The sequence below is a fragment of the Octodon degus genome, unplaced genomic scaffold (assembly GCF_000260255.1).
Source record: "Octodon degus isolate 3935 unplaced genomic scaffold, OctDeg1.0 scaffold00179, whole genome shotgun sequence".
NCBI lineage: Eukaryota > Metazoa > Chordata > Mammalia > Rodentia > Octodontidae > Octodon > Octodon degus.
In genome coordinates, this window is record NW_004524755.1 from 4,484,792 (window position 1) to 4,496,465 (window position 11,674).

Sequence of the window (11,674 nt, forward strand, 5' to 3'; positions counted from 1 at the left end):
GAAGAAGAAGAAGAAGAAGAAGAAGAAGAAGAAGAAGAAGAAGAAGAAGAAGAAGAAGAAGAAGACAAACAAATCAAAAAATGTTGCAAAAACATAAACCCTGTTCTCACAGTCCCATTCACATTGCTTTTTTTCTCTGAGTTCAGTTGCAAGTGTCTGAGCTGGTCCTCTCTCCAAGTTTTGCTCAGTTGCTTAACTGTGAGCAAAACAAATTGTCAATCCAGGTAGCTGTCTGTGCTGCTCTATGCTCTGGGATTGGCCAGCTGTATGCTTTTGTCTCTGTCCCATCATCTGACCATCTCAGCTCACTGTGGAAAAGCAGGGTGCATAGTAATTCGCCAGCACACGGCTCACTGCCGGGTCCTGCTGGGGCCCTCTCAGTCCCATTCCCTTCCTGACATGGCACATTCCACGGCCACCTCTGTATATTTCCCCCTGCAAGCCTTCTGTTGAGTTTGTGGCTGGTCGCCCTCTCCTCAGTGTTAATCTCTAAAGCATAAACTTGGTGGAGTTTCAGGGCTTGCTGCCTTCTACAGAGCCTGTGGCAGATGGCGGGGGCTCCCATGTGGGTGCCTGCTGGTGGTCACTGGACAACACACAGGATGCCCCACAGCTAGGACTCTTAGTGGCTGTGGAAGGAATGGGGAGCCCTTGACTCAGGTCAGTCTGGCCTCCTCTCTCCATGATCCCACCACTCGTAGACACATGCAGCCCCTGGGCCACATTCTTCTCTGTGTTCAGATTCAGGCCTCTTAATTGGAGCAGTGTGTTTGTTTTCAAATTCCTCAAGTGCCTGGTCACACACTGAAAGCTGGCTTTTGATTTCTCTGGTGCCTGGCTTCTGAGTAGTTCTTGTGCTCTGTTCCCCTCCCAGTGAGGCACCTAGAAGGAGTGGGAGCTTAGTCCATCTGCCTGGCTGCCTCTGAAGCGTCTCTCCCGTGAGGGCGTACAGACCAGAACTGGGATATAAAGAGTGCTGCGGCTCAGAAGCAGTCTGGCTGTCCTTCCTCAACTCCCCTGATGCTGGATTTTACTCCAGTGAGGATCTCCTTCCATATGTCTTCCCTATCTGGCTTTCAAAGCTACCCTGCCTCAGTGTACTTGCTTTTCTGTGCACATACCAGAACCTCCCTCCCTTGTTTCCACTACCTACTTGGCTATGGTCTGCAATACAGAATTTATAATCCTTATTCAACTAAATTCATTTGCATATACAGGCCATCCAAGTAATAGTTCCATGGTTCCTAACAATGAATGGATTAGGTAAGTTTAATAAAGACAGTAGTGGGCTGGCCAAACAGCTCAGTGGATTAAAATGCCTACAAGCAGATGCAGGGGCCGGGGGTACAATCTTTGGGTCTGCCATGCTGGCCCTACCCCCAGGGAGCGCTGAGATGGCTATTGAGACTGGGTGTGGTGGCGTGTGCCTGTAATCCCAGCTCTTGGGAGGCTGTAAACAGGAGAATCACCTATGAGTCTGATCTAGTAGTGAGACCCTGAATACTCTGTAGATCCTTTCCTAAAATACAAAACATAAAAAAATAAAGACAGTAGTAAGAACTATGTAGATTAAGCCTTAGAATCACAAATAAATGGAATTTAGACTAAATAAGGACAATTTAAGAAACAGATGGCTCCCTGAAAAACTGTAACTGATGAAGTGCTAAGATAATAAATTTTTGAAACATGTATGTGTTATACAGAAGAAAAAATTAGCAAGGCAGACATGAAGTAAGTGTTCAATAAATATTTACAGAATACACTGATTCTTTATAAGTCTAAAGCTTGTGCATATGTAAACAAATTTTAATGATTCAATACAAATAAATTCAACAATATGCGCATGCACAGATATTTTAGAAATTAGAAGATACTTCTAAATAGTCCATCATATTCATGACAGAAGATCCTGAAAGAGAGACAGAGCAGATAGAGGTAGGAGGAGATGAGGAAATTATTAAAAACTAGAGCAAGGGCTGGGGATTTAGCCTAGCAGTAAAGCACATGGTTAGTGTTACCAAGGCCCTGGTCTCTATGTCAGTGCCCCTGCCAAAAGAACCTTTGGAAGAAAATGTATAAGACTGATGGATAGTTGGACAGTCATCGTCAGGCTTAAAGGACCTACGAATAACCTGATGAAGTGAGTTCAAAAGGCATGACTAAGTCCATATGACTGAAGTTTTACAACATGTGATGCATTTCATGAGTAAGCAACCTATTTATACACAGAATAAAGAATTTGAATAACATTAAATTTCTCTGTAGCAGCACTGGGACTGGAAGAAAATTAAGCAATATCCTAATCCTTCTGAGTGGACATTGCTTTCATGCCGGGATTCTATACCCAGGCTAAAATGTCACATAGCATAAAGGTAGAGCTAAATAGTTTTTCAGATATGTATTGTCTTATCATTTAATCTATAATTTGCTCTTTTTCAGAAAATGGTTAGAGAGCATATTATACCTAAAGCAGATAGAAAGTTTAAAAAATATTGGTACCAAGAGAAAGGCCGTTATAAAAGGCTCTAGAAATGGGCAAAAAGAAGCCCATCAGCTTGAGCATCCCAGAAGAAATATTTCTAAGGAAAGAAGTAGAAACTACTTGAACATTTTACATTTCTACAGAAATGAAAAGTCTCGAACAATTTGCTGCTATAAAGGGACTGGTATGTAGAATGCTATCCAAAGGTGGGGGGAGGGGATCCTTAAACTTCAGGAAACATAGAGAAAACAAAATTAATACAGGAAGAAATTTGTAATGACAATCTAATATATGACTCAATTGTGAGTATTTATTACAGGGCCATCACAATACAAACACTGAATGTTAGAACCATACTATTGTTACATTAAAACTGTAGCATTATTGAACTATAAATATAGAAATAAAAATGTATATAGAAGGAAGATGTGGAGAAGAAAGAGAAAAATCTGTCTTGCATGTTAAGAAATCAAAGAACATTGGAATTGGAAAAACAAAAATCCTCACTGGGTTTTTTGTTATTTAAAAATACAGAGAAGATAAATGGAAAAACATTATAATTATTAAAATAGTTTCCTTATAGGAGTAAAAATGAGTGAGGAGGGAAACAGAGTCCTTCTCTTTTTATCTCATAAATCTACTGAAACCATTTGAGTTTTTAAAAATATGCTTTTACAAATGATACTAAAAAATAAAATAGCTGTGCTTACATGTGTTCACATGCTGCCTTCTAAATATGGGTCATTTTAAAAAGCCATTTTACTAATTTTCATTTCTCACAGTCTGCATCAAATTAAGGGAACCCACAAGAGAGAACTTTAATCCAATAAGCACTTACATGGCTGGACAAAGTAAAAAACAAGTTGGACACTAGTGACAGCAACTTGTCAGGAAAACCTTTCTGGAGGAGGCCGTGATTGTGCTGCTGTTCTGTCTACCAGTGAAAGGCCTCTGCTGTAGGGTGTGTTCATACCACACTCTGGAGGTTTATTTCCCTCCAGGTATCATCTGAGCTGAATGATTTCTAATTACAATGCACAGGGACAGATGTTTCTAGGTGTTTGTCAGACACCGAGCACATGTGTTGATGTGTCATTCCTTCCTATAACAGTCCATGGATGTCACAAGAACTGTGGGTTCTGTAACAAATTACTAAAAGCTTAGTGGTTTAAAAACTCAGAAATTTGTCATTTCACAATTCTGAAGAACAGAAATGAGAAACAAAACTGTTCACTGGGCTGAGCTCACCCTGAAGGCTCATAGGGAAAATCTTTACTTGCCTTCTACACTGTATGGTGGTTGTAAGGCTGCTGCTTGGCCTGTGCTGGTATGGCCCCAGTTCTTGCTTCTGTCCTTACACTCTTTTCTCTCCTCATCCCTGTCTCTCTCCTGTAAGTGTTTCTACTAAGGTCACTTGTTAAGGGATTTTGAATGTGCTGAAAAGGATTTCATCTAAAACAAAACAAAACAAAACAAAACGAAACAAAACAAAACAAAACAAACCAACCTTTGTTGGGGCCGGGGAGATAGCTCTGTAGACCCTGGCAAGCTCAAGGTCCTGAGTTCAATTCCTGTACCACAAAAATAAATAAATAAATAAACTTCTGTTTAATTGCATCTCCAAAAACCCTTTTTTCTAAGTGTAGCAGTTGATGGACTGTGTCAACTTGAGAAGTTTAGAAGCTTAACTAAATCGGCTCAGCAAGGCCACACTCTGGGGTGCAGAGGTCCCACCTTAGGGTGGCTCATCACTTAAAGAATGTAAAAGGAACTTTGGACAAAGGAGCTCCAGTCTTCATCTTCAGCTTGGACTTCACTCCTGGCTTTCAGCGCAGACTCTTTAGCCTCCGCCCTGGATCCTTCAGTCTTCTGGTGTAGACTCATCAGCCTTCTTTCACAGACCCATCGGCCTCCTGACACAGACTTGCATGGAGCACTGCAGTGAGCTCCAGGCCATGGACAGCATCCTTCCTCATCCGACTCTGCCGCTGACCATCAGGAGCTAATCTTCTAATTTTTTATACATTTGTACATCTTGTATTATATCTGTTTCTCTAATGAAACCCTGACTGATACATCCACTAAGGTCATATGTATAGGCTTAAAGGGCTCAGGATGTGGACCCAGCTTGTGGGCGCCATCACTGAACTCACTAATAAAGAGCAGAAGAATACCATGGGAGACGTACCACTAGCTGTTCCCCGCAAAGGCGCATCATATTTGGGAAAGCACAAAGCCAAGCCTGGAATTTCAGTGCTCTGAAAAATGGAACTTGAAAGCAGTGAAGAAAACATGGAACAAGAGAGACAATTTCATAAACTGGCCATTAATTCTTCTCTTTTTAGACTGACCCTCAGCTCCTTTCCAATTTGAAGACAATTGTAAGCTTGTTCGGCTTGTTGTCTGTTTCACTATGCTTTAAAACAAAAGCAGTGTTGACTTGACATTCCCAATGGTTTCATTTTTTGGATAAATGAAAGTGAACTTTTTCAAGGGCTAGTAGAAATCTCTCTGGGCAGCATGAGATATTTTTAACACACTAACAAGAATATATTTAACATAATTTGACAACTTTCTTCCATTTATTTAGTCTCTTCTCCTATTCTAAAATTGGTGTCGTCACATATTTATTGCGATGTAAATCAACTGGTATAAACTTTTTAAGATGATGTTGGTGCTAGGTTTATAATTTTCAAATGTACATACTATCCCCTTAAATGATTCAATTAGAAAGGTAAAAACACCAAACGTTATTTTTCTTCTCTTTATAGACAAATGTATTAGGGAATTAGCCTGAAGTCCATTGCATTGCTTGAGCTGTCATTCAATTTTAACCGAATTCCTATTAAAATTCTATTTAAAACTGTCCAAAGAAAACGACACATTTATTACACCAAGGGAAATCTGAAGAAGAGATGCTGCTCAGTTTGCAGGTGTTGAGACAAGTGACTGAGAGAGACTTGGGCCCAACGCAAAGATGTTTGACTTGCTTTTATGAATTCATGATCTTAAAAATGTTTCTTGGCCTTTTTATAAGTATGATATGGATACTTGTTTTAATTTAAAATCTATTATAAATATTAAATTATACAATATCTATTAAATCGCAGCACAGTGCCATGCGCATTAGCACATGAAAACCATTCCATAAAAGGTGTTATTATTAGTAATTTTGTTGTCACATGACTCTGCAATAATGACTGTCCCAGCTTGTAGCAGGTCCTTTTGTCAATCCTTCTGTTGTTCCAAAATCATTGCTCGGGATGGTGCATTCATTCATAAGTTTCCATGTACAACTTACTGGCTTCTGGGTCTCCAAGTTTGTCTTCTGTCTTCACTTTACAGCTCTAGGCTTTTCCTGGAGCCAATGTTTGTCTTCTACTAGATTTTGCCACTTTGCTGGCATATTGCCACCCTTCTTTATCCTTCTGCTCCTTAAATATGGACTCTCTCAACATTTATATTCTTGAGCTTCTCCTTCAGTTTTCTGCTTTCATCTGTAATCTCCATCCTGGGGCTCCCAAGCTGAGACTTCCAATGCTAGATTTTGTTCACCTAGATGCAAGATCAGCTTTCCAAACTTCCTGCTCATAATTTCCATCTTGTGAGTTCCTTGACCCTGAAGCTCAACCAGCCTCATTATTTTCCCCTCAAAACTGACTCTTTTCCCATTTTATTTCATAGAAATAGCATTGTTCCAGTCATCTACATTGAAGCTTCATAGCAATTTTGAAGATCACATTTCTTGGCAAATGCTACCTAAAACAAAGCAACAATTGCATCTCCAAAAATCCTTTTTGCTAAGTATAGCTCTCTCATTGGACTATTCACTCTATAAGCTCCCCCTGTTAGGAAGTAAGAAAGAAAGAATTACACAAAACTTAAAAAAAGAAAGAACTAAAAAATCAATTCTAAAGACCAGTAGTGCGCTAAGTGTGACAACATCATGAATGTAGTATATAAGTTGCTTTTAATTTTTTCTCTTTATCAGATATTCTTAGCCCTCAATGAGTTACCTGGCCATATACACTTGTGGATCTTAAGTGTCAAAAGAATGGGTACCTAGACTGAGCCTCAAAGATGTTCACTATATTGTTATTTATATAAAATATTTAAATGTTCAACAGTAGTGCATTTGTTGATTAAATATTGTTACATATAATATGTGATAGATACTCTGCAAAAAATTAAATCTAATGCAATGTTCTATTAATTGCTATAGAAATATATTGCTATGGATTGTTAATTTAATGAACAAGATTTGAAAAAGAAGGAATGAGACAACCCAAGGGTTGCTACTTGCTCCAAGTTCTTAACAGGGAATTTCTGTATATAAATGTGAGTGCTAGGGAGCACGAAAGGAAACCAAAGGTGGGAAATGGATGTAGAGTAATCTAAACACTTGAAAGAGCATCAATTTTTAAAGAGTCATAAAATTCAAAAAGAATATTAGATCTGAAGTCCAAGTGCAGTTCACATGTCTCTCAGCAATTGAATTTGAGTGATTTGCTCTGTGGCGTTCATCTAGACAAGACAGACGTGGAATCTGAGGCGTCTAAAATCATTGTTTTAATTGTCACCATTTTCTTGTCAGTGCTGAACTGACAAATGCACCCAGTTGGTACATTTTAAGCATGTGGGAAAATTAATGCAGCCTCAAAGCTTGCGAATAGCTACCTAGACAGAAACCAACTAGTATCTTAAGAAAAGGAAGTTTAAGAAATAATTTATACTTCGTTTGTTGTTATTTCTTCAGTGGATGACTATACACATAGCTTAACATTTTTCTGAGCCTCAAATGCTTTTGGCTACAAAACAGAGAGCCCTGATCTATTCCTTGGGACCATTCAGAGGTTTATACAATGTAAACCTAAGTTGAGACCAGCACTCAGCATACACAAAGAGTTTCACTCAGTGCCAGCGCTTTCTTCACTCTTCTTGTATTGCTCATGAAGACTGCAGTTAGGGCTTACCGTAAGTCTGTTTCAAGCACTGAATTGTGCCTCTCCTGTCCCAAAACTTGTATTGTGAAGTCCTGACTCCCAGGACCTCAGAGCAAATCTCTATTGATCAAGCCACTCAGAGTGTGATCCTTTCTAATGGCAGTGCTGGAAAGTAACACACTGAAAATTCTTGGCTTGAATTATTTGTAAATACATCTCTAAGGAACTAGTCCTTAATCAGGGCCTATAAGGTCCTTCATTTCTAAATTCAAGGAAAGTATGTCAAAAATCCCTATCATCCAACTCTTAGGTAACATGTATTTTCGTGAATAAAGAAGATAAATTACCCTCAGGCAAATTTTCTAGGATGTTACTAAGCTTAGTTTATCAGATAGGTAGGGAGAAAGAGAGAGAGAGAGAGAGAGAGAGAGAGAGAGAGAGAGAGAGAGATCTCAATGTCTCTACATCAGATCTATATAGTCCATACTTATATCTACTCTGGCTTTTAAGAAGAATACTACAACAAGATTTTTCACCATTTTTATAAAAAAAAAATCTTGCTAAAATACTATTTTAATAAAATGAGCATATTATGCTCCCTTATAAATTTCTATTGATGATAATTTGTCAGCCAGCAGTGTGTTGTGCAATCCCACTTTCTGTTGTATTTTTGAAGATTCTGTCCCATCTCCAGAGTGTTTCCTTGAGACCCTATACCCAAAGGGCAGTTTCTAGGTGAAGGCTGCGAAGATCTTGATCTTGTAACACTTTTCTCCCAAATTGCTTTGCCAGCAAGGAACCCGGCTTAGTCCTTCTTTGAGGGTTTACTCCAAGGTAATTGTGGAAGCGTGTGAAGAAGGGCCACGACCTGAGGGGCACGGCTGCCCACTGCCACACCGCGCAACGGATGTCACCAAAGCCATGCATAGTGCGTGGGTATCGTGGGTGTGAATCTCTCTTTCATGACCCTGGAAGAGGGCGGTGAAATGCCGCGAAGGCTCACGTACTGAGCCAAAAGCGTGCCTCTTGCCTCAGCTCTCAGGGATGTCCGTCCTGACCCGCACGCTCGAGTGTTTACTTCAGAGATAATTTTCAATAAACTGTTGTCACTTGAAAATAAACAGCCTGGACAATGTAGGGTCACTGGAGATACGGAGAAAATAAACACTGGGGAGGGCGCTCCCTTCGGCCTTTGTAACCCTGTCTGGAATGTGTGCTCCATGCAGATCTTTGCCTTTCTTTCTCGCTGTAGCCCGCTTTAAAGACTCACGCTCTTGGTCTGACATTTCTGGGAGACCCCTGTTTTGAGGAGATGCAAAAATGAATGGCGCTGGAGTCCTGCTTCGAAGTAACCAGTTTATCCTCCTACTGCTCTTTCTCCTGCAAATCCAGAGTCTGGGTCTGGACATTGACAGTCGCCCTGCTGCGGAAGTCTGTGCCACACACGCCATTTCTCCCGGACCCAAAGGTGAGGAAAGAAAGCCCACATTTTTATACAAGTCTGATCTGCTTCCCCATCTTCCAGCCCCATCCTAACCTGTCAAGGTTTCACCCCTCTGCCCTGGCTAGTTTTCTCCCGCTTCCCTTTGGTTTGGGAAAATCAACAGTGTATTTCCTACTTAAAGCTTTCTCTGGAATTTAGGTAAGGGGAAGAAAGGAGGAGGCCCAGCCAGGGGAGTGGGCATCTTTCTAGGTCACTGGGGTAGGGAACTCCATCATCTCCCACCAGGCCCCAGAGGAAGTTGTGCACCTGAGATGGCAGCCCGCTGGAGCTCTCTTCAAGGCCCTCGGTGTCTATTCTTGGGGTGTTTTCCTTTTGTCCATTCTCATACTGATTCTGGGAAAGCTAGACAGGCAAAAGGTCAGGAAAGTAAACATTAAATCCTAACTGAACTTTTGCTTTTTAATTATTGGCTCCTGGGTGCCAAGAGAAGCTGGGAATTACTGTTGTTCAGGGTAGGAGGTAGGATGGTAATGAACATTTCTTCATTGGAAAGTGGAGTCTTGGAGGCCAAGTGCCCTGAGTTGAAGGATAGAATGCTGCAGAGTTTTTCGAGTGGAGTCAAGGTCCAAGGTCCAAATGTGCTTTAAGCAACTGGTTGATTAAAAAAAATCTGTTTTCTTGGTTTCAGCTCTTACCCTTTTGCTCTGAACGTGGTCACTGCACTGCAAACTGGTGCACTCTCATTAGTAATTCATGCTGTTTCTGCAGGCTATGGGGTTGAAGAATTGCAGCTGCTTAAAATTTTAAGCAAAAAAAGAAAATCCTTCCAAATAAAATGAAAAAATACACGGCCCGATGCTTGTCAGTTATTTAAATGTGCATTGCTTAAAGTGCATGTTTCCTATTCAGTGAATAATTCCCCCCTAAGATTACAGTCCAAGTTTTAACCTTTGCTATTAAGAAATGAAGGCAGGGAGAGACAACGAGACCTCGAGGCCTCCAAACGATTTTGGGGGTGAACAAATGAATAATGCGAGGGCAAGTGTTCAGGAAAGAAAGTTTTTGCTTGCAAAAGTATTTACTTAAAACATTACTGGAATTTTCATGGAATGCAGGAAACTGTGCTGCCCCTGTGGCGCTGGGGACAATGCCAGAAATGGATGTTTGCCTTAGCTGTGCGAGTGGGATCGGTGAAAGAAATCGCAACTTTCACACTGAAAATGTTTGAAACACTAAAGTGTCAATAAAATAATATCCAAGATATAATGCTTTCCAGTGCAACACTTCTATCCATGCCAACGCAGCTAGCCTACGCTGAGCACTTAGTATGTTTTGAGCAATATTTTGGGCCCAACAAGTACTTTAGATGTTATTAGTGTTGTGAATGATGGAGAAGCAGGGAATTCACGAAGAAGGATGTGGAGGTCAGAGCAGATTTTCTGGGAAGGTCGTTCCTGAGGTGGATCTCAACCGTGATTCTTCTGGGCAGATGGAGAAAGTGTACATTCTGAGGAGCAGGCAGAGTACAGAGCATGAAGCAGAAATGTTTAGCATGCACTTGGGCAAGGGATTCCACTGCTTGCTTTTGAGGGGTTAAAAAGTATAAATCAAAATCCTAAATGCTTCAGAGAAAAGGAGTACATTTTAAAAACTATAAAATCACCTTATTTTGTTTTATAGTTTCAATCTATGTTTAATATTTATTGTATATCAGCATGTGTCTACCAGGAGTCTTTTTTGTTTTTGTTTTATGATACTAGGGACTGCACCCAGGACAGACAGAGTCTCCTAAATCAGTAAGTTGGCCAGAGTGGGTTTGAACTTGCAATCATTCTGCCGCAGCCTGCCAGAGTGCTGTGGTACCATATCTGGCTCCTCCACGAATCTTCCAGTCTTCATTTCTTCATCTACCACAGAACCCTTCCTCCCCATTAGAAATCATGTTATGATTTCAAATAGGAGAAATCTCCCTAAGTCTCTTCTGGAGCCCACGTAGATGTATGAGATGATTACAAACTAGGGCTTGGCAGGAGGAAGATCTGAGGGCATCGGGGAAGGGAGAGCTGCTCTCGAGCCCTGGGTTCCAGAACTGTATTGTCATAGACTCAGGGGTCATTCCTGTTCATTCTTGATTGGAACTTGGGGGCTTTGCATCAAACACATTCTAAATTCCCTTCTCAGTAAAGAGGGTCTGCGATTCCAGAAGTCCTGCCTATTGTGCGAGATGATGAGGCCTAAAGCTTAAATGAAGAACCAGTTTTAGGACTACCCATCAAGCCCAGGATTAGATGGCAAACTCTGGGATAACCACCCGTTGACTTGTTTCTCTCTGCGCGTGCCCACGTACACACAGGGAGCACCACTGAGTGTATGATTGCTGCCTTTCTTGCTCTCTGCATTTGGGGTTAGAGATCCAGCAAAAGCCATGTCATGCAACATATATGTGTGTGTGTGTGTGTGTGTGTGTGTGTGTGTGTGTTTTCAGTTGATTTTTTTTTCCAGAATACTTGTTTTTTTGTTTGTTTGTTTGCCCCCCCCCAAGTTTGGTAGATTTTTTTTTAAATTTTTTAAATTTTTTTCCATAATTTTATTGAGAAACAAATAGCAATGGGACAGTTTCAAATCAAATTGGTAGGACAGTTCCAATAATTAATACATTGCATACTCTCTTCTTAGTGGTTATTTGCTGTACAAGATGCGGACATGATACCCTATTTACAAACACTATTACAACAAATCCCTCTATTCATTAAGAGAATGTAACTATATATCTATCCTATCCATTTTGAATACACAGATACAAAA

The 11,674-nt window shown here is 40.5% G+C and overlaps 1 protein-coding gene across 1 annotated transcript in view; it reads left to right on the forward strand.

Moving 5' to 3' along the window:
• Positions 1-8,625: 8,625 nt before the first annotated feature.
• The window catches only part of Colec10 (collectin subfamily member 10), a 46,483-nt gene continuing 43,434 nt past the window's right edge, over positions 8,626-11,674 (forward strand). The window contains exon 1 of the mRNA XM_004643610.2: positions 8,626-8,893. Coding sequence (XP_004643667.1) covers positions 8,746-8,893 — 148 coding nt within the window. The 5' untranslated portion in view covers positions 8,626-8,745. The remainder of the gene's footprint in view (positions 8,894-11,674) is intronic.